The 23,550-nt window shown below is 37.1% G+C and overlaps 1 protein-coding gene across 1 annotated transcript in view; it reads left to right on the forward strand.

The window, feature by feature from the left end:
* nolo (no long nerve cord) overlaps nucleotides 1-23,550 on the forward strand; it is a 600,625-nt gene that overhangs the window by 521,307 nt on the left and 55,768 nt on the right. Inside the window, exons 12-17 of the mRNA XM_069832206.1 lie at nucleotides 1,721-1,863; nucleotides 4,513-4,853; nucleotides 14,073-14,377; nucleotides 16,076-16,203; nucleotides 17,256-17,396; nucleotides 20,231-20,439. Coding sequence (XP_069688307.1) covers nucleotides 1,721-1,863; nucleotides 4,513-4,853; nucleotides 14,073-14,377; nucleotides 16,076-16,203; nucleotides 17,256-17,396; nucleotides 20,231-20,439 — 1,267 coding nt within the window. The remainder of the gene's footprint in view (nucleotides 1-1,720; nucleotides 1,864-4,512; nucleotides 4,854-14,072; nucleotides 14,378-16,075; nucleotides 16,204-17,255; nucleotides 17,397-20,230; nucleotides 20,440-23,550) is intronic.

Raw genomic sequence — 23,550 nt, forward strand, 5'->3', positions numbered from 1 at the left:
GTGGGATATCATGGAATCATGCAGAGATATTGTCACACAATTAATGATTAATATCCAATAATGATTTGAAACTGAAGAGGCGTTTTCGTGAGCGCAATATAATGATGTATTATAGGCAATAGTGAAACGAAAAATTCAGCGCAAACGCTAATACTGTCTTTCAATCCCTACTTGATATTTGATTCAGTCAGTTTTTGTCTATGCTTGGACATAGCTTATCCTCCAGATATAGGTCTACTGCTCGGAACCAATGAGATTGCAGGTGTGAGTCGAGACGGGATATAACTATGACATGAATAACACGAATAAGTAAATGAGTGAGAATATTATTACAATGAAACTTGTCATTAGCTGGGTACTAATCATTTCGCGTTGTTACGATGTTCAGCTCTGTTTTCGAGGAGATTAATTCTTGTGCTTTCGTTATTGTTTCTATTTAATTCAATCTTAGTAGGTTTATTCTTATGGCAGCAAACTACACTTCATTGATGAATTTTTAGGATAGAGGATGGTGTAATTTGAATTTTTTTCTAATTGATGCATAATTTTCATTTTTTGTATGTACAGATACGGAAATAAAATTTGAAACTCCCTTATTGTAGAAGTTTCGCTTACAACACATTGTGAATGTGCAGTAAACAAGAACCCCTGTATATAGGGTATGCTACTTGTGGAAAATCGTGCGAAATGTTGCCTACATGCAAGTGGAATCCCATCAAGACTTGCTCCAAATTTAATTCCTTATATTTGTACAGTCATCATTGTCGCTACAATTTAAATTCAAGATTTTTTTTTTTGAGAAATAGGCTACAAATTTTGAAAAATAAGTACCAGAATACAGCAATTCACTAAAATGCGTATATCTCACCCATCTCGCGCTCATCGCTCGGGAGTGTTGCACATGGCTGTTCTTTATGCCGCATCCAACGGTCGATTAGCGCCTCTCTCGTTTCCCACTTCCTTTGCTATATCAAGTCTTTCATCCAACCCCATAGACAGTAAGTACTCTTCGATATGGTACCCTTCTGTTCGGAAAGCGGTGTTCATATTCAGCGACTGCACGCAAGGAACTTCCATCTCACAAACCATTAACATACACAATATCGGCATATTCTCTAGTCGAAAATTTATATGGCATCTTGAAAAACACAACTTAACACTTCCGATAACTGTACCTGTATAACTACTGTACTGCAGGTAGCTGACCGGACTGCTGTGAATTGATGATAGTGTAGGCTATTTGTGTTATCTGCGGGTTCTGTGTCATTACATCAGACAAGGGCAGGCGATTGGACATTTGTAATCCCCCACCACCCGGTTTCTTTCTCTTATCTACATCGCTCACATTGCAGATTCAAATGTTACGTCATTCATTGCGATCGGTGACCTTGTCTCACGTTCTCACGTCAGCAGCATATGGTAACGTCTGATTCACATTGGGGCGAGACGTTTTACTAAAGAAATCTATCTAGCTCCACCATCGTTCGAAAACGTTCATATGAACTTTTTCACTCAAAATGGCCTAAGATATCGTATCAAAAAATTTTTACCTTTCCTCGTGAATCACTCTGTATAACAAAATATTTTTCTATATTATTATTATTATTATTATTATTATTATTATTATTATTATTATTATTATTATTATTATGTAGTAAAAGTCTTAGTACAGTCTCAATGAGTAGACTAACTCATAATATCATTTATACTGACATTTCAGAATGGAGCCGGAGGGTGGCTACTACAAGGACTCCCAGTCCGGGACGTACCGTCAGCATGACATCAGGGTGGCGGCGCCAGCTGGCAAGACATACTCGTGGAAGCAGCAGGGATTCACACATTGCAGCGCGTCTTGCCTGGGAGGTAAACACTGCCTTCTTTACAGATCGCTTATTTGTCTCAATGTAAGGAAACGTAACCAAAAGAAGTAATTTCCGGAAACAGCTATGCAGATACCAATGCATCCATTCATACACTCTGTACATACAAGGAGAAATCAATAAGTTTCCGAACTGCCCTAAATGTAGGCAACATATAGTACATAGGAAACGGAGAAGTTATCTAGAACAAGGGAAACGTCTGGAATCTATACTAAATGCATCACTTGAAAGGCAAAGAAGAAGATTATCCATAAGGCGTAAATGGAGAGACTCCATAGATCCTAGACATGGTTTGCACGAAATCTCGTGCAGAAGCTCAGTTCTTGAAGACAATCTGACGCTGTTTGATAAACTGACTCAACAGGCATGGAAGCAATGATCTTCAGTGACACGCGCATGTATGTTTAACGGTGCAATAAATACAAGTGCAGTTCGAAAATGTATTGATTACCTCTCGTACATTTTTTTATTTTCTTGGGTTATTTTACGACGCTGTATCAACATCTAGGTTATTTAGCGTCTGAATGATATGAAGGTGATAATGCCGGTGAAATGAGTCCGGGGTCCAGCACCGAAAGTTACCCAGCATTTGCTCGTATTGGGTTGAGGGAAAACCCCGGAAAAAACCTCAACCAGATAACTTGCCCCGACCGGAATTCGAACCCGGGCCACCTGGTTTCGCGGCCAGACGCGCTGACCGTTGCTCCACAGGTGTGGACCCTCTTGTACATGCATAGGCTTACATAAATGCATAGTTTAATACTTTATTACTTTCGACCCTAAATATTAAGAGCCTGTGTTACAGAACAAAGAGCAATATTTAGGTTCACGTCCGGCGAGTTGGCTCTGTGGTAGCGTGTCTGCCTCCAGAATAGCCGACCCGGGTTCGATTCCCGGAGGGGTCAGAAATTTTCATGTAAAATTTCTACCTCGGGACTAGGAGTGATGGCGGTGCGTAAATTCTAATCACTAGATTGTGCACCTATATGCCTGCGTTAAATCTCAAATCTCTTCGCAAGATTAATCCAGTCCCTACCATCATATCTCACCACCCTCAAATCCATTTCAGTATTATCCTTCCATCTATGTCTCGGCCTTCCCAAATACCTTTTTTTCCTCCGGTCTTCCAACTAACACTCTATTATGCATTTCTGGATTCACACATACGTGCTACATGCCCTGCCCATCTCAAACGTCTGGATTTGTTGTTGTTGTTGCTGCTGCTGTTGCTGCTGCTGTTGTTGTTGTCGTTGTTGTTGTTTAGTCAACTGTCAGAAGACAGGTCTCAACTACACAAGTGATACCAATATGGCACCACTTATGAGACAACTAGGCCAGGATATAATGGTGTAGGGTGGCCAGTTCCTTTTTCCCTCCATTTTATACATCGCCGATTAGCTATATATTCCGCTAATCAGACTTCAGATGTATACAAACAATAATTGTTCTTCCTCTGACACGTATTGTCAAGTGAGATGTACTGCCTGATAATAGATGTACAGTAGTGGCAAAAAAAAACCGGACCGACCCTTGTAGCTGATACAAAAGAATCCTGTGCTGTGTATTGTGTCAAACTGTGGTAATTTCAATATGGATAGTGAAGCCAGAGGTATGTACTGCTATTTAATGTAAAAATACGCAGTTATCTTTGCCGAATAGAGGTAGAAATGTAATATTGATGCCAGATGAAAATAAAACTCACAAAGTTTTTTCGTCTGTAATTTTGAGGCACTGAAGGAAACAAAAGATGGTAAGAATGGAACAAATACAGTAAATTGCATTGTTACAATTAATTATACATATGGATGTGTTTTGTAACTAGCAAAATTTGAATCTGTGACTCTGAAATGAGCTACAAAGGTCGGTCCGGTTTTTTTTTTTTTGTCACTGCTGTACATATCAGCCAGAACCTCAATCAGAGGATCGTTTGGATTTAATGTTTCTAATTATGTTAGGTGAAGAATACTGTACAATGCGTGCAGATCTGCGTTGTGTAACTTTCCCTATTCTCCTGTCACTTCATCCCTCTTAGTTCAAATATTTTTCTTAGAATCTTATTCTCGAACACCCTTAACCTCTCAAAGTGAGAGTCCAGGTTTCACAACCATAAAGAACAACCGGTAGTAATAATAGTAATAATAATAATAATAATAATAATAATAATAATTATTATTATTATTATTATTATTATTATTATTATTATTATTATTATTATTATTATGCTGGTTTAAATCATAATGATTTTTTTTATTTATTGGGTCATTTTACGACGCTGTATCAACATCTAGGTTATTTAGCGTCTGAATGAAATGAAGGTGAAATGAGTCCGGGGTCCAGCACCGAAAGTTACCCAGCATTTGCTCATATTGGGTTGAGGGAAAACCCCGGAAAAAAAACTTCAACCGGGTAACTTGCCCCAACCGGGATTCGAACCCGGGCCACCTGGTTTCGCGGCCAGACGCGCTGACCGTTACTCTACAGGTGTGGACTTCAGGATTCAGATAGACGGAATATCAAACCACTTTTTCGTCATCGTGAATGCATGAAATATTATTTCATGAGTATACAGTATTTGTGTAATAAGAACGTGATATCTGCGTACAAATGACGCCGCAACCGCTGTTGCTGACAGGCGTGCAGGAGTCGCTGATCCTGTGCGTGCGCGACGGCGACCAGAAGCCGGTGTCGCCGTTCCTGTGTCCGCAGGACGCGAGGCCCGAAGCCCTGATCCGCACCTGCAACGACCACCCGTGTCCGCCGCGCTGGAACTACTCCGACTTCCAGCCCTGCACCAAGTCGTGCGGCCTGGGCTTCCAGACGCGCGAGGTCAACTGCATCCACGAGGTGACGCGCGGCGGCACCAACACCGTCATCGTGCCCAACAACATGTGCCCGCAGCCGCCGCCCATCGACCGCCAGTACTGCAACGTGCTGGACTGCCCCGTCCGCTGGCACACTTCCGAGTGGACCAAGGTATTTCTGCAACTTTTCGTCCTTTTCCTTTTACTTATTTCCTTCTTTTTTCACCTTCTTTCATTCATCATTCTCCTTTATCCCTTCTTTTTCTCCTTTCTAGCATGAAAAGTTTATGCCCTTGACATTCGAGGAATCTGGTGACATTACTTATTTCCTTCCTTTTTAGCTTCTTCCTTTCCTTTAAACTTCTTTCCTTCTCTTTCCACCTTCTTTCATTCATCATTCCCCTTTATCCCTTCTTTTTCTCCTTTCTAGCATGACATTCTAGCCCTTGACATTCGAGGAATCTGGTGACATTACTTATTTCCTTCCTTTTTAGCTTCTTCCTTTCCTTTAAACTTCTTTCCTTCTCTTTCCACCTTCTTTCATTCATCATTCCCCTTTATTCCTTCTTTTTCTCCTTTCTAGCATGACATTCTAGCCCTTGACATTCGAGGAATCTGGTGACATTACTTATTTCCTTCCTTTTTAGCTTCTTCCTTTTCTTTCAACTTCTTTCCTTTTTTCACCTTTTTTCATTCATCATTCTCCTTTATCCCTTCTTTTTCTCCTTTCTGGCATGAAAAGTTTATGCCCTTGACATTCGAGGAATCTGGTGACATTACTTATTTCCTTCCTTTTTAGCTTCTTCCTTTCCTTTCAACTTCTTTCCTTCTTTTTCCACCTTTTTTCATTCATCATTCCCCTTTATCCCTTTTTTTCTCCTTTCTAGCGTGAAAAGTTTATGCCTTGACAGTCGAATCTGGTGACATTACTTATTTCCTTCCTTTTTAGCTTCTTCCTTTCCTTTAAACTTCTTTCCTTCTTTTTCCACCTTCTTTCATTCATCATTCCCCTATATCCCTTCTTTTTCTCCTTTCTAGCGCGAAAAGTTTATGCCTTGACAGTCGAATCTGGTGACATTACTTATTTCCTTCCTTTTTAGCTTCTTCCTTTCCTTTAAACTTCTTTCCTTCTTTTTCCACCTTCTTCCATTCATCATTCCCCTTTATCCCTTCTTTTTCTCCTTTCTAGAGTGAAAAGTTTATGCCTTGACAGTCGAATCTGGTGACATAACTTATTTCCTTCCTTTTTAGCTTCTTCCTTTCCCTTCAACTTCTTTCCTTCTTTTTCCACCTTCTTTCATTCATCATTCCCCTTCATCCCTTCTTTTTCTCCTTTCTAGCGTGAAAAGTTTATGCCTTGACAGTCGAATCTGGTGACATTACTTATTTCCTTCTCTTTTTAGCTTCTTCCTTTCCTTTCAACTTCTTTCCTTCTTTTTCCACCTTCTTTCATTCATCATTCCCCTTCATCCCTTCTTTCTCTCCTTTCTAGCGTGAAAAGTTTATGCCTTGGCAGTCGAATCTGGTGACATAACTTATTTCCTTCCTTTTTAGCTTCTTCCTTTCCTTCCAACTTCTTTCCTTCTTTTTCCACCTTCTTTCATTCATCATTCCCCTTCATCCCTTCTTTTTCTCCTTTCTAGCGTGAAAAGTTTATGCCTTGACAGTCGAATCTGGTGACATTACTTATTTCCTTCCTTTTTAGCTTCTTCCTTTCCTTTCAACTTCTTTCCTTCTTTTTCCACCTTCTTTCATTCATCATTCCCCTTTATCCCTTCTTTTTCTCCTTTCTAGCGTGGAAAGTTTATGCCTTGACAGTCGAATCTGGTGACATTACTTATTTCCTTCCTTTTTAGCTTCTTCCTTTCCTTTAAACTTCTTTCCTTCTCTTTCCACCTTCTTTCATTCATCATTCCCATTTATCCCTTCTTTTTCTCCTTCATAGCATGAAAAGTTGATGCCTTGACATTCGAGGAATCTGGTGACATTACTTATTTCCTTCCTTTTTAACTTCTTCCTTTCCTTTCAACTTCTTTCCTTCTTTTTCCACCTTCTTTCATTCATCATTCCCCTTTATCCCTTCTTTTTCTCCTTTCTAGCGTGAAAAATTTATGCCTTGACAGTCGAATCTGGTGACATTACTTATTTCCTTCCTTTTTAGCTTCTTCCTTTTCTTTCAACTTCTTTCCTTCTTTTTTCACCTTCTTTCCTTCATCATTCCCCTTTATCCCTTCTTTTTCTCCTTTCTAGCGTGAAAAGTTTATGCCTTGACAGTCGAATCTGGTGACATTACTTATTTCCTTCCTTTTTAGCTTCTTCCTTTTCTTTCAACTTCTTTCCTTCTTTTTTCACCTTCTTTCCTTCATCATTCCCCTTTATCCCTTCTTTTTCTCCTTTCTAGCGTGAAAAATTTATGTCTTGACAGTCGAATCTGGTGACATTACTTATTTCCTTCCTTTTTAGCTTCTTCCTTTTCTTTAAACTTCTTTCCTTCTTTTTCCACCTTCTTTCATTCATCATTCCCCTTTATCCCTTCTTTTTCTCCTTTCTAGCGTGAAAAGTTTATGCCTTGACAGTCGAATCTGGTGACATTACTTATTTCCTTCCTTTTTAGCTTCTTCCTTTCCTTTAAACTTCTTTCCTTCTCTTTCCACCTTCTTTCATTCATCATTCCCCTTTATCCCTTCTTTTTCTCCTTTCTAGCATGACATTCTAGCCCTTGACATTCGAGGAATCTGGTGACATTACTTATTTCCTTCCTTTTTAGCTTCTTCCTTTTCTTTCAACTTCTTTCCTTTTTTCACCTTTTTTCATTCATCATTCTCCTTTATCCCTTCTTTTTCTCCTTTCTGGCATGAAAAGTTTATGCCCTTGACATTCGAGGAATCTGGTGACATTACTTATTTCCTTCCTTTTTAGCTTCTTCCTTTCCTTTCAACTTCTTTCCTTCCTTTTCCACCTTTTTTCATTCATCATTCTCCTTTATCCCTTCTTTTTCTCCTTTCTAGCATGAAAAGTTTATGCCCTTGACATTCGAGGAATCTGGTGACATTACTTATTTCCTTCCTTTTTAGCTTCTTCCTTTTCTTTCAACTTCTTTCCTTCTTTTTTCACCTTCTTTCCTTCATCATTCCCCTTTATTCCTTTTTTTTCTCCTTTCTAGCGTGAAAAGTTTATGCCTTGACAGTCGAATCTGGTGACATTACTTATTTCCTTCCTTTTTAGCTTCGTCCTTTTCTTTCAACTTCTTTCCTTCTTTTTTCACCTTCTTTCCTTCATCATTCCCCTTTATCCCTTCTTTTTCTCCTTTCTAGCGTGAAAAGTTTATGCCTTGACAGTCGAATCTGGTGACATTTCCTGTTAATACGGTGACGTCATCCAAACGCGTTACATTACGCAAGCGATAAGAGCCGCGCTGTTCCGCTCGGGCTTGGATTATGTACAGCAAATCGTCGTTGATTTTATGAAATCTCCTGTATAACAGTGCAGAGCATATTTTTTTTTTTCAGGAGGAAGAAAAAAAATAATTGAATATCAATAGGCCTACATAAGAATATTAGAAAATTCGGCAGAAACATTAGTTAATATGACAACATCGAGGATCAGTGTAGGCCTATTGATATTTAATTAGTACTTTTTTATTCGTCCTGACAAATTATGCCCTGTACTGTCACATAGGAGTTTCATAAAATCAACGACGAAATGTAAAAAACGTTACAAGTAACATAACACAGCTATAACCAAACCACACAACAATTCAACCTACACAGAACACATCACGAACTCCAACCACAGCTACAGCAACATAGACACTGACATAAAAATAATACCATCTTCTATCCTTCCATTCCTTTTCACTCTTTTTCCCTTTTATCTTCTCCCGCTTTCTCTTCGTTTTCCCTGTTTTCGCTCCTCTTTTAGCGTGTTTCTTTCCTTTTCCTTCTTTTATTCTCTTCTTACAGTTCTTTACCCTTTTCCAGTCTCTCCTTCCTTTTTAACTTTTATCCTTATTCCCTTCTTTCTCTTTCTTTTGTCGTTCTTCCTCTCTTGTTTTCCTTCTACCCTTCCTTTCTCCTTCTCTCTTTTCCCTTCCTACCATTTTCCCTTCTTTCCCTCCTTTGCTTTTCCTTTGCACCGTTGCTTAATTATTTCTGCCCTCATTCCTTCTCTCCTGACGTCCTCCTCTGTTCCTTACTTCCTCCTATTTTAAGTTATTTTTTCCTTAGATCGTTCGTCCAAGAGCCATCGCTACATAGATTCGTCAGCATAGCAACAGTCAACTTTTATCTATTGTTGCATATATCAGTAATATATTAATGCTTTTATTTTCAATCTTTATGGCTTAACACATTAAACAAAACCAAGTTACATATTACAGTTTTGTATATTTACATTTGTACGAACGTTTTCACCCTCCCAAGGGGCATCATCAGGTAAAGCAATATTAGAATCATGTATCTAAAATCAAATATATAAAACGATGTGCAAGACTGTTTTCTATGAACCATAACGTATGAAAAAAAAATCTTATATTATAGTGTGCACATATGAGCAAGTTAAAATGGACTAGGCCTATAACAAATGTATATTAAAACACATCATAAAAATTGAAAATAGAAGCATTAATATATTGATATATGTAACAATAAGATCGGCTTATCTGATTATCAAAAATGAATTGTAAACTTTTATCAACAGTAATTTCACTAGCCGTTTTGATTTATCTAGAGAAAATCAAAACTCGAGTGGGATTTAATTGACTATTACACGATTAGAAGAAAGTATATAAAGATTAGAAGTAACGAAGTACTCCAATACAATAAAATATTAATTGACTTACGAAAATACAACTGTATTCAAATGTATTATTGTACCATCTCAACATTACAAATATTACGCTAGATGTATGCTAGATGGCAGTAGTGTCTTTATACAGACACTGTAATGATTACTATTCAATAAATCTTAATATTAAACAATCTCTGGTACGTGACTATCCATAATATCATATAGCAGAAGTTCTTTTTATCCTCTCAGAGCAGAAGCTATAACATAACCTAACTAATATACACAAGTGTTAGAAAAGTTTTAATTAACGACGATGACATAAAAAATAAACATGAATAATTTTAAAAGGAATAATTATTGAATGTACAATTTTCAAATTTGAATGTGGTTGGTGGTTCAATTGATGTTATATTGGACGTGTGCGTAATAGAAGTGGAACTCGTTGATTTAGGCCTACATGGTGTATTCAACTTATTCAGAATTTCCGAATGAATAATTTTAAAAGGAATAATTATTGAATGTACAGTTTTCAAATTTGAATGTGGTTGGTGGTTCAATTGATGTTATATTGGACGTGTACGTAATAGAAGTGGAACTCGTTGATTTAGGCCTACATGGTGTATTCAGCTTATTCAGGATTTCCGAATGGTGCTCTTCATTTATTTGTAAATCGGATTTCAGAAGATGCATAGGTATGATCAGTGATTTTTATTAATTCTTGTTCTTGAATGCCAATGCGAGTCATATTTGAAACTGCTGTGCATCGACTGGAGTGGTTTGTAATTTTATATATATTTTTGACGTCCAGACCAGCGCAGTTTCAAATATTGGCAAACAAAGAAACAAATGCTAGGGACGCGATAAAATTAAACAAATGCTAGGGACGCGATAAAATTGTGCGATAAGCAGTCATGATTGGTTGAAATACGTCCTTTCGTACAGTTTTATTGGTCAAAAGTAGTATGACGTAGTAAGAGTATAATAGTCTAGTTAAAAGATGTTGAGCGACAGCGTTCTGGTCTTGTATAGGCTACTTATTGCCGCATTCGGAAACGCAGACGAAGAGAGGTCTGGGTTCATCCGTAAATAGAAAGAAATATCAATTAATTGTAGATGTTTGTAGCAGCTAAGGAACTATCAGATGATGACAAATTTAAATGTTATACAGAATGAGAAAAGATACTTACCAGGAATTGGTTCAAATCGTAAGTCCTATTATACTAAGTTAAAACACAAATATGCAGGAATGGGTCACTCTCTAAGAAGGAATTTTAGACTTCAGTCCACGCTCTCTCTCTGTAATATCTCTCCTAGCATAATCTGGTATCATATGATTATAGAGACAGAGATATCTTCCTACAACTTGGACAAAAAGTTAAGATTCCAACATTTTCTCTTTTCGTTTATTTCAGAAAAACCGCCATGGTCAGAAAATAAGACCATGGTTGCCATGCACTCTAAGCATGCGGCATTGCAGTACGCCTGGCTATATATAACTTGTAAGTTATGTATGTATTTATTCACACTGCAGTGGTTATATACCCTGTGGCAGTGGTAACTGATTACACTCAATAATGACAATAATAATGAACTTATTAATTAAAATACAATTAGTAATAATACTAATAATTAATACTAACAATAATTTATAATAATAATAATAATAATAATAATAATAATAATAATAATAATAATAATAATAACAGGGAACATCCTAAATTAAATGAAGCACGATCACTTAAAATAACATTTAAAGTAAATCTAATTTGTATCTTAAACCTAAGTTCGAACTAAAACCCACGAGTAAGATATGTTCATATCTGCACAAGTACCTTTCAACGCTACACTCATTTCGCTGTCAACTCACTCACTGCACTGGAACTACGACACATTTCACTGATTCTATCCTGATTTCACTAACACTTCAAAAACATTTTACTCTTCAAATACTTTGCACTGCCACTATAAACTATAAAGCTTCGCTGATAGGAACACGTTTCACTTACACAACACACTTCACTGACACAACACACTTCACTGACACAACATAATTCTTCACTGATACAACACTTCAAAAACAAAATATTATTTACACCCTTTAAACACTTCCTCAAGTCTTTCTTCTCAACCTTAGTTTTTCTTTTTTTCTTTTGTTCTATCTTTACTTCTCAGTTAGGTTTCCTTAATTTCTCCTATTTTTTTTTTCTTTGTCTTGTCTTTTTTTTTTCCTCTTTACTTTTCACTTTTCCTTTCTTCATCCGTCTATTATTTCCTTATTTTCCATCTCTCTTTTTCCTCACTAACCTTGTTTTTCCCATTTTCCTTTTGTCCATTTGCCCACGTAAAGACTAATCTCATATCAATTGACGTATATTAATTTCTTCTGTCGCAGTGGTGGTGTGACTTCACTTTCAGATCTTCATTCAATCCACCATGACACACAGCACACAACAATTCAGTTGTAGTAGTAGTAATAGATTTATTTGTCACCCTGGGTAGTGTAGTCGGTATAGCGCTGGCCTTCTGTGCTCGAGGTTGCGGGTTCGATCCCGGCCCAGGTCAATGGCATTTAAGTGTGTTTAAATGCGACAGGCTCATGTCAGTAGATATACTAGTATGTAAAAAAACTCCTGCGGGACAAAATTCCGGCACACCGGTAACGCTGATATAACCTCTGCAGTTGCGAGCGTCGTTAAATAAACCATAATTTCATTCAATTTAATAGATTTATTTCTACTTTCAGAGTTAAGGCTATAAAACATACCAGCACAAACAGCGCTCAACGAGCGCGCGCGCTCTTTGGGAGCGGGAGAGCGGTGTTTACTGTGCTCCAACCACGAGAAAGTCTCTGCCGGATGAGACGAAGCGGGGTGATGCTGTGAATGAATGTTGATGTCATAAGGTCACACACATGGGTACTCATATCTCTATTGGCTCGCTCTCACAGCACAAACAATAACATTGATACACAAATGTTTATACTACCCTAGTTACAAAATTAGATCATTGTTAATCTCCTGGTCTTTTAATCTCTCCATACAGGAAATAACAAATGCAGGAGAGCGCATGGTTTTTAAACAGACGTTATAACGATAATATTATATATCTACTTCGCTCCAATAGATGACGCAATAGTAAGCACATTCCTTTCACGGTTGATCTCCTGGTTGGAGAACAGTACCGCTCGCCGAAACGGAGAGGAAGATACGTCAGAATGACATAGACTTGCTATAGGTAGAGGAGAGGGAAACGACCACTCAGTTATCTAGTGGAGTGCAGTGTGTAGGCCTATTCTCAGTAGCTGTTTCACGTTGCTTACCTACTGCTACAATACAGTATGGAGGAATCTAAAATACGGAACATAACATTTAACGATTTACAGCTCGAACTTATTGATCTTCAATGTGACCCAAGGGCTTTCCATTTAGCTTCTGCCTGTCTGCTTATTTTAATTCCTCTAATTTCTTCTTTTCTCAATTTTGAATAATACTACTAGTCTGGTTAAGTTTTACCAGACTAAACATTAGCAATAGTATCCACGACTACACAGGCTGGCTGTGAAAATAATTGCTATGTTTGGCTCAACATTTATATTTGTGAGCAACTGTTTTCTATAATCAACTTTAATAAAGGCAGGCATCGAACATCTGTAACTGATGTTTCATTACGATCAGTAGGCTACTGTTCCTTTCAGCTGCCAACAGCATGAAACCTCGTTTTGATGTACTGATAAATAAAAATATAACAAAATTATATTGTAGGCCTACATTTAAGTAGCTATAGAATTTCTGTAAAATAAATATTTCTTTATTAATTAATAATAGTCCAAGATAGTTTTGCAAACACTGAACGGGAATTCATTTCATAAGCACTCGTAATAGTACTGCCTTTTGTGTATATTTTGTACGAGATCACCCCTTCTTCCAGTCCACCCTTATACAGAGCGCAGCTAATATCTGCATTCCGCTCATGAGCTGTGAGTCGGCTCGGAGAGCGTAAACCTTGTGCAGGCCTGCTATAAAGCCTTCTCTTTCACTGAACCAGTATTAGAACAATAGCAATACTATCGTGTCTTTCTTTCTGTGACGACCAGTATTAGAACAATAGCAATACTATCGTGTCTTTCTTTCTGTGACAACCAGTATTAGAACAATAGCAATACTATCGTGTCTTTCTTTCTGTGACAACCAGTATTAGAACAATAGCAATACTATCGTGTCTTTCTTTCCGTGACAACCAGTATTAGAACAACAGCAGTACTATCGTGTCTTTCTTTCCGTGACAACCAGTATTAGAACAACAGCAGTATTATCGTGTCTTTCTTTCCGTGACAACCAGTATTAGAACAACAGCAGTACTATCGTGTCTTTCTTTCCGTGACAACCAGTATTAGAACAACAGCAGTACTATCGTGTCTTTCTTTCCGTGACAACCAGTATTAGAACAACAGCAGTACTATCGTGTCTTTCTTTCCGTGACAACCAGTATTAGAACAACAGCAGTACTATCGTGTCTTTCTTTCCGTGACAACCAGTATTAGAACAACAGCAGTACTATCGTGTCTTTCTTTCGAACCGGTAACAAATGCAAATTGTGGTTGCAGTGTTCCAAGAGCTGCGGCCAGGGCATAAAGACGCGCATGGTGGAGTGTCAGCAGGTGATGGCACAGAACCACGTGGTGCCGCGGTCGCCGCAGAAGTGTCCGAAGCAGAAGCCGCCGGACACCAGACCCTGCAACACGCGGCCCTGCGGCATGGAGTCCGACAAGCCGCACATCGCCACCTCCAACCACTCCTACGTCCAGCAGAACCCCGCCAAGAAGAAGGTGACGCTCAAGATCGGCGGACAGGCCACCGTCTTCTACGGCACCCAGATCAAGATCAAGTGTCCGGTGAAGAGGTTCAACAGGTAGGCTACTCAAACATCGCACTATCCTTTGAAATTGAATTCTTGCACGATTTTAAAGTAAAGGAGAAATTGTGAAGCAGTTATGTAATTTTTGTGTTCTGCTGGCTGATTCTTGGCGATTGCGAATTTTGCCAAGTTTTCCGGAATATAACCGAACTACAGAGTGGCGCAAATAAAAGTAGCTCGCGTAAGTATAGAGTGCTGAAGTGCGAAGTGCTGAAAAGGACTCACCTTTTATAGAATATGTTAAAAGTGGCTCCCTGCAGCATCAATAGGCCTACGGGCTTTTCCATATGAAATCGGACAAAATTTCAGAAAATTTGACGTCGCATTAAAAAAAAAAGAAAGGTGCTTACGTCAGTGAAAGGCCTTCACTGGACAAGCCTAATGCTGGGTTAAAATATCCCCACTTAGTATTAGTTTTCATTTTATAGAGCGTCAAATTTATCGTACTTTCGTAAAATTCTTAGTTCTGGAAGAACATTGCTCAGAGACATTTGGTGGCAGGATTTTCAAAGGGATCTCTTTTTAAAACAAATTCAGAGAGTGATTTAATGAATGGAAGGATTTTGTTTTTATTCTTATTTACTTGACTAGGCAGATTTATTTGTATTACTTTTTTCCTTGACGAAATAGCTGAAAAATAAAAATAAATAAAGCTTTTCATTTAAAATAGCTTTTTAAAAAAATTGTATGTTTTTTGTCTCCACACTAACTAATATTATAGTATTTCATATTCATACTTTTTTGGTGGTAACATGAGTTACAAATTTACAAATCACATAAAACAATATATCCATAATTTCCACAAACAATAAAATATATGTGTTATACCCCATTAATACACTTAAATGTGCACTAAAAAATTAGCTATAGCTTAAGTTTTTATTTCGAAGCCAGACGTAGTAGGACGCGTTGAAAGTAAGAATAAAATACAAAATACGCTAAATTTTAAGGAATTTTGTCTGAAAACCTACTGAGCTAAAGAAAGTCAAAATTTGTAAATTTACTAGTTTCCACATACTAAACCTCTGTACGAATTTTCAGACAATTCTGACATGCCATGGTATTTCGTTGTCCGATTTCATATGGAATAGCCCCTACACAACTGTGCACGTCTAATCATGTTCAGATACACCCGGCCTCAATATCTTCTGGTGTGCGAACTGAAGAAATTCTGTCTCTTTTCGCATTTTGCACAGATCCCGTAGCTCACCACTTATTAACCCTGTATTGCTCTCTTTCCCGATTGCCTCTATCGGGAAACTTGACCCTGATAATTTCGCGGGTTTCCTTAATCGAACCTGTTCTCACATACACTTCCACAATTTCCACTCTTTCTTGTATCCAGTAAGTCATTTTGCAGAATGCGAACAGACACGTGTAATTCTACTGATGACTGATGAAATACTGACAGGAAGAATGTCAACAATCAATTATTCCATAAAATTGTCCATTTTTGTAGCTGTTTACTCATATTTTTATAATACGACATGATAGAATACGATAATGGAATTTCAAGCAGTCAAAATATCGCATTCGCATTCAAACCCGAGGAGGGCTACTTTTATCTGCGCCAACCATTATATGATGATACATGGATTACTACCACGAGACGAAAGATTACCAGTACTGCCAATTGCAGCGGAATGTATGTAGTTTAATAAATATTTATTTGTGGATGTTTCTATTTTACAGAACTAAAATACAATGGGTGAAAGATCAGAATTTCATTAGCAATTCAAAGAAATATAAAATATCTAAAAAAGGAGCTCTTCGAATTCAAGACGTCACACAAAGGGATGCCGGAGTGTATACCTGCGTTGGTAAGTGTCTTCCTCTTGTAAATAATTTCTAATAAAATATTGTAGACAATAGTATGTCATTTAATTAACAACCAATTCCACAAATGCAACGATCCCTTCCAGAGACCACTTCAAAATGAATACACTGTAATTTCAAGCCTGATGAAAGAGCATTAATGAATTTAGTTGGTCGCATGGATGAGCATTAATACTAAAGAAAAACTCTACACAAGCAGTTACAGTGGCTCATAGGGAAAATTGTACAATAAGCATTTTATTACGAATACAATATAAATAAATGTGTACCAGTATCTTAAATAAATAAATGTTCATCTAATTGAATATTATTTTATAACTCATTCACATGATTTATATAGCGGCGTGGTAGAGGGCTGGCCTTGCATTCGGAAGGTCCGGGGTTCGATCCCAGGGGCCGGCAATCCTAACTGAAGTTTTTCATGGTTTCCTCAGTTATTTCCAGGCAAATGCCGGGATTGTACCTCTTGAAAGTCCGGCCATGGACGGCGATCCTTCCCTTAATCCTTTCATATGTGTGAGTGAATGCTGTGTAATGTCTTAAATGTTTGTGTTGTATCGGAGGTGGTCCTGGCACTGAGCTGATCCCTCATCCGGGGAGGCCCTCCATGTCCTTGTGTGGTCAAAAAAGTATGTATGTGATCCATAGATTAATTCCTCTCCCGACAGGTTGTGGCCCTGTAAGGCCCGGGTGGCGTGGGTCGTGTAATAAGAACCTAAAAGGGAGAGGTTAAACTAAGGGAAAGAAGTTATATTTCAAAACTTTCCAGTCTAAATAACCAATTATTAAAATTGAATTCAATTTAAACAAAAAACACGTCAATTTAGATATTGAGGGGGAAGTCTGAAATCAGTCTTAATTGCATTTTAGATTTCACCCCGCACCCGCCAGCCAATTTCAAATGGCACCCCTATATTTTTATACTTAAATATGAAAGAGTATTCAATTGTTTATACATCTCATTCATTTGTTTTCGCATTAATATTAATAGTCTTATTATGTTTGATTGATAACTCAGTGGTATATCTCCACACAGCTGGGCAGTCATCAGCTGATCTCGTTCTGACAGTAAAAACAAAACCCGGAGAATTTCCAAGTTCCGAGGAGATTGATCGGCAGACCATTCAACGCCTCCTGGATAGAACTAGCCTAGAGGATGCAAACATGGAGAGCAATGGTAACTATTTACATTTTCGTGAAGGATCCAAATGCCTTAGTTTTCAATAGTATTTAAAGCATCAGGTTTCCCCACAGTTATGATTTACATGTATATTAAATTCAAAATTTATTTGTAAAAATAAATCTCTAATATCAGCAGTGTGACACTCTCGAAAAGTGTGTAGGGGAAGCCAGCTGTTAAATAGTAGTTTGCAAGCTTTCGTAAATAATGTAATTGTAATTAAGTCAAGTGATTATAGAGACTGAATAAAACTAAATTACCGACATTCTTACCGAATTGCGAGGTTGCCTTTCATATAGCAACCTCGCGTCAGTAGGTATGCTGATAACTTAGATTTGACTCAGACTATATAAACTTATCAAATTAGGAACATACATGTTACTTACATATCACTCAGAACAGCTGCAGTTAGAATTATATTGAGATGTTTTACGAGTATATAGTTTAGGTGTGATTAAAACAAATTTAGAAAAATTATACATTTAAATTAATTCATATTGAATCTTTCGTTGCACTACTTTTAATACTTGAATATAAATAATTGACTAAATGGCGATCTTACAACCACACAGGCGTATACAAACTTACATTCAATAGTTGCGACAGTTTCTACATTGGACAGACAGGCAGATCATTACAAATTCGATACAAAGAACACATTAAAGCAATAACCAGAGAACACAATACATCTACATATGCCGAACACATAACTAATGCTAACCACACATACAATAACATAAATACATACATGGAAATCCTACACATACAACCCAAAAACCAAAAACTCAACACACTAGAACAATATGAAATATACAGACACACTAAAACACTCCCCAGTCAAATTCTCAACACACAGATCAATTTCAGGACACACATATTACTTGACACAACTCTTCATCACACGAACGCACCCACACAACAAGCAGCGAAGTTGAGATGACGCCGAGATCTAGTAGCTCTGAGGATGGTGTCAAATAGCACCGAAACAGCTGTAAGCCGCACATGCTTACATAATTAACACGAGTAAGATCGCCATTTAATCAATTATTTAAATTAATTACTCAAAATATTTATGCAAGTTAATATACAAATTGATATGAAAATATTGGACGAGAGACTTTATACTTTGGGAACGATATAATGAAAAGAATCTACTTTATTCGAAAAGATGGAATTATAATATTCTAATCACCATACAAACCCTATTTACTTATATACTTATATCTTTAAAATTAACTTGTTTTATTTTTGATATCTAGTGATAGTAACTATCCATAGTCTTAAATTAATATTTTATGACTTCTTTTCTGAAAGGCATACCGGTACTTATTAACGTAACAATTTCCAAACTAATAACCATAAAACAGAGAGAGTCAAACCTAAGGGACCGGCACTCCTGTCATCTCTGTATACTACAGTCTGGGTAGTAGATCGCCAGTCTTGAGGATAATGTTCTTCCTGTCTTGCAGGACTACAGTCTGGCAAGTGATCTTTGGCGTAACTATTGAATTATTTATTTACGAAAATGAAGAGAATTTTATCTGGATTTTGAAGTAGTTGCTCAAAATGCCCCCTCAGAAAATGAAAATTTATATTCTTAATTGCGTGCATATTAAATAATTTGATTTATATATGTCGTTTGAATAATAGTTCAAGAAAGTAAACTGTAAACGGTAATACCATCGCCAATATATTTCTTGTTTATTTGAAATTAAATGATTAGTTTCACGTAACTGTGATGAAATAATGGAAGGTTTGTGAATTTGTGGAGAGAAAGGTGTCTAAGGATAACTATTTCTAATTTTCAGATGAGATGGAGGGCAAGTAATAAAACTTTCTTTTTTCTTAATAAAGTACTGTCCGGAAATGCTTCCAAATCGAGATATAATGATATGAAAGAAATGAAGATTTCAAAGAATCCAAATGTGAAAAGTAATTTCTTTATTTAATTTTGATGGCTATATGTTACATTATTCAAATATTATGATAATGATATTGAAAACGTTATGAAAATTGTTCAAAATTACGACCCCCATTAACATTGTTGTAAGCTACTCCTCCTAAACCGAGGTAGTTTTATTGATTGGAAATTTATAAACGAATCAGACAGAAGTTATTTTGTGGCATACAAAAGCAAATCAACTTCAGTTGTTACCATATTAATGGAAATAGCTGAAACACGATTAGAAACAACTAGACGATAATAAGGTCAATGAAGAATTTTGACTTTACTATATTACCTCGATACAGAAGCATTTTCGGATATTACTTCATTACAAAAAAAATAATAAAACATTTACTTTTATGTCCTCTAACACATCTGAAATTTATGAATAGGTAGTTATTCTGAAATTTAGGAATGGATAGTTATTCTGAAATAACTTGTAAGGTTAAACATAATATTATGCATTTGATAAGAGTTTACTTAAAAAAAAACATACAATGAAAGAGTAATGGAAAAGAGAAAAATTCTCTCCGGCACCGGGATTTGAACCCGGGTTTTCAGCTCTACGTGCTGATGCTTTATCCACTAAGCCACACCGGATACCCATCCCGGTGTCGGACAGAATCGTCTCAGTTTAAGTTCCAACTCTTGCAGAATATTTGCATGGAAATATCATAAGTACTTCGGTACATTAAAATAATATAAAAGAAAACAGTTTTACTAGTTACTGTATGAACCATGTAAAGAGAAAGTGTGTTTCACCTAATGTACATGGCACTGAAATTTTGTTTATTTTTGTAATCTTCATCCTCTCAAGAAACCTAGACGCATCATAAGTATTTTAGATGCAGATGTACACCAAATATGTGTCTCCTTATTGTTGAAGGACCCAGCCACGATGCACACCGTCCCTTCATGCAGGGCAGTGACGATCAGAGCCATGAGCTTCGAAGGGACAGCGTCCCTATCATTCCCAAGAAGCAAACTGGGAAGGCACGAACTGCACCTCCGTCTACTTCAGCTCCGGAGGTAATTGAGAACCACTTGGACCCCTGGCCCCTGCCGAGCACACCACTAGTGAAAGACCAGGAACAGGTACTAAGGATCACCCCCATTATGCATCAACACGCACTCCATCACACTATTCATTACATGCAGCAAACATCTGTTATCAATACAGTTTCGTCTCGAAATGGTTTAATAACTATCGTTATCTTTATATCTGTCACAGTTTTGATAAGTACTGGTAGTATTCCCATGAAAACTATGTGAATTAACAATTCATTTTGATAGAGTTTTTCAGATAAGTCCTTGAAATATAATAAATAATTTAATGTTGTTCCACCACTGACTTAACATAACTGGGTGTTCATTTCAAAGTGTGTCATGACGTCACTGTTGTGAGTCAGCGATTTGAAGCGAGTTTCAGCTTTTATGTCAGAGAAGTTGCCTATTATTCAAGGTGTTCAATCTGAACTTGAGAACGTGTACGGTATAACTTGAACGTCGTAGCAACAGATGGCGGTCTGTACTGTCTGTGTGCTACCATAACCTCTTTCGAACTGTGTTTTGCGTGGGCAAGTCGTACGCAGGGTATTTGTTATCATCGGTTGCGTATGGCAACATTCCACAATACAAATCAAATGCTCCGTGTCCATGTTGACCATCGAAGTTAATGTCAACAAATACGTAGGAAATCGTCTTAACCCTCTCCCCATATCCCGACAGTAAGAAAAAACCCACCTCAGTACGTGTTTCCAAACAGTTCACATTCCTGCCACAACTGGCATTACCGTACATATCAGTAAGTACTGGTACTCTTCAGAATGAACGCCGTACTTGCTATGCAACTTCTCTGACACATAGGCAATACACCTCTGCGGAAGTGTAGGAAGATTGAATTCTCTAGGCTCATTGACTAGCCACATGATGGCATACAGCGAGCCATGACACACTTTGAACTGAACACCCAGTATAAGGTATAAAACCTTTATATTACATATTTAATTGTTGGTATTAACGTTTTCGTCACTACATGCGACATCATCAGATACCATAATAGCATTCATAATATAATAACCTCTATTTTTTATATGTACCGGTACCCTTGATATCAGAAGTTAAGACTTAAACTAATATACATAAATAGATATAAAATTACATGTCTTCATGATTTAAAACAAAACTAAAATTTTTTAGAAATATCATGTTAATATGCTGAATATGAAGACTTATTTACAAAGCAGATGTTTAACTGTTGTGTCATACAAATTTACTGTGAGTATAATGAAGTAACCATTTGAACCCAGGGGCGTATTTTGCGGGCTACCGGGGCTACCAGCGGTAGCCCAAGGAAATTACAAAAGAAAAAGTTTATAATATAACATAATGTAATAATTTTGTATTATTAGTTTTATCATAGTAATTAAAATTAAAGTAATTGTTAGATATATTTTGTGTAATAATAGGGTCAGCGGTAGCCCAAACCCTTTAACCAGTATACGCCTCTGTTTGAACCTGATATTATATTGCTATGTTTATGTCGAATGCACAAGTATTAATTTTGTGTTAAAATTAAGATTACAATTCAGGTGTTGAAGCATTTGTTGATAGTAAAAGTAATGTGTCAGATGAAATGTTTCCTTTGGGATTTAGTGAAGTGAATTTTTAATGGCAGGCAGAGTAACTATCTCATGCCCCCATGTTTTAGATTGCTACCAGTGCACTTCATTAGAACCAGGTACCCAGCTTCGAAGCCGTTAGCCCTGTTTCCTGTTATGAACGTGTTCTTTTATGTTGAGATTAGTAGCGTAGGATTGAATGTTATAAAAGTATTCGAGACTTATTTAACCTCAGTCTTGTTTTAAATCATGAAGACTTGTAATTTTATATCTATTTATGTATGTATTTATGATACCAAGGGTACATATAAAAAAATAGAGGTTATTATATTATGAATGCAATTATGGTATCTGATGATGTCGCATGTAGTGACGAAAACGTTAATATCAACTATTAAATATGTAACATAAAGGTTTTATACCTTTTATTATGATATGTTGTCAGTGGCGGAACAACATTAAATTATTTACTGTACGTGAATTAAGCTCCATAAATTCCTACAAGCTGATGAGATTATGAATGATTTAATTAAAAAATCATTTATTCCTAAATTAGAGAAAATAATAGAGAAAGGAAAATACAATCTTGTTTTGTAAAATTTTATTTTTTTTACTAAATTGCTTCTATGTATGATCTTCACAAAAGAATTACTGGGTTTCAAAGCCATGTACTTTCTATACTTTCCAAATTATTATTTGATGACAAGTCTTAATCTGAAGTGTAACTGTCCAAGTCTGATGTTCATCACTCAGGCCCCTCAGTGTGCACACATCTAAGTTGTAGTCAGACTCCTGCCATACCCAATTGAGCAAGTTCAGCATAGTGGTCCCCACAGCATGAGTAATCCATTACTCAAGATCCCGGAGGAAACAGGACATTGGGGGCATCTAAACTCTGTCTTTCACTTCTACCACCACAGAAAGAAATCACACTGTTTTGGGTACGGGGAACATGACAGCCACTCGATGAGATGGCTATCTGCATCTGTAGCATATCCAATCCAACAATGTGAAATTTCTCTTCTTCGTTATCTGTGAACTCCTCACTTTATTTATCGTAACTCATTCACAGACACAGCCAAGTCAACACCCGTACTGAAACTGTGTTACTGAAACAAAAGATGATATTCTGCTGCAGGTATTGTATAGCCCTATCGCGCTCCCCTCCAAGGCGATTCACGCCCTCCAGGTAGGGGAATAGAAAGTGCACATCACACAGAGACAACTGCACAATGTGCAGGGTTTTGGCATGCCTGATTTCCAGTAACCTTATAGAATGAACTCCATGTGTTGGTACTCCTTGCAGTATCTCAAATTCCCAACGCCAATGTAATTTTCAGTAAGGCAGTGTTCTTTTGCACTTTCCTCGCGTAGTTTCGGAATACTAACATGAAAAATTTTCACAGAGATGGAGTGGTGGATGAAAACCATAGCCACCATGCTCTCTGTAATGTCCTGTAGGCTTTTAATTAAGGGTTTATGTGAAGCAATATACCCATTAACGACATTAACCATTTTAAAAAATGAACAAGAAAACCTATAACATCCGTTACCGACACTCGTGATCTTCTTAGTCGTTTGTGGC

The sequence above is a fragment of the Periplaneta americana genome, chromosome 8, assembly GCF_040183065.1.
Source record: "Periplaneta americana isolate PAMFEO1 chromosome 8, P.americana_PAMFEO1_priV1, whole genome shotgun sequence".
NCBI classification, from domain to species: Eukaryota; Metazoa; Arthropoda; class Insecta; order Blattodea; family Blattidae; genus Periplaneta; species Periplaneta americana.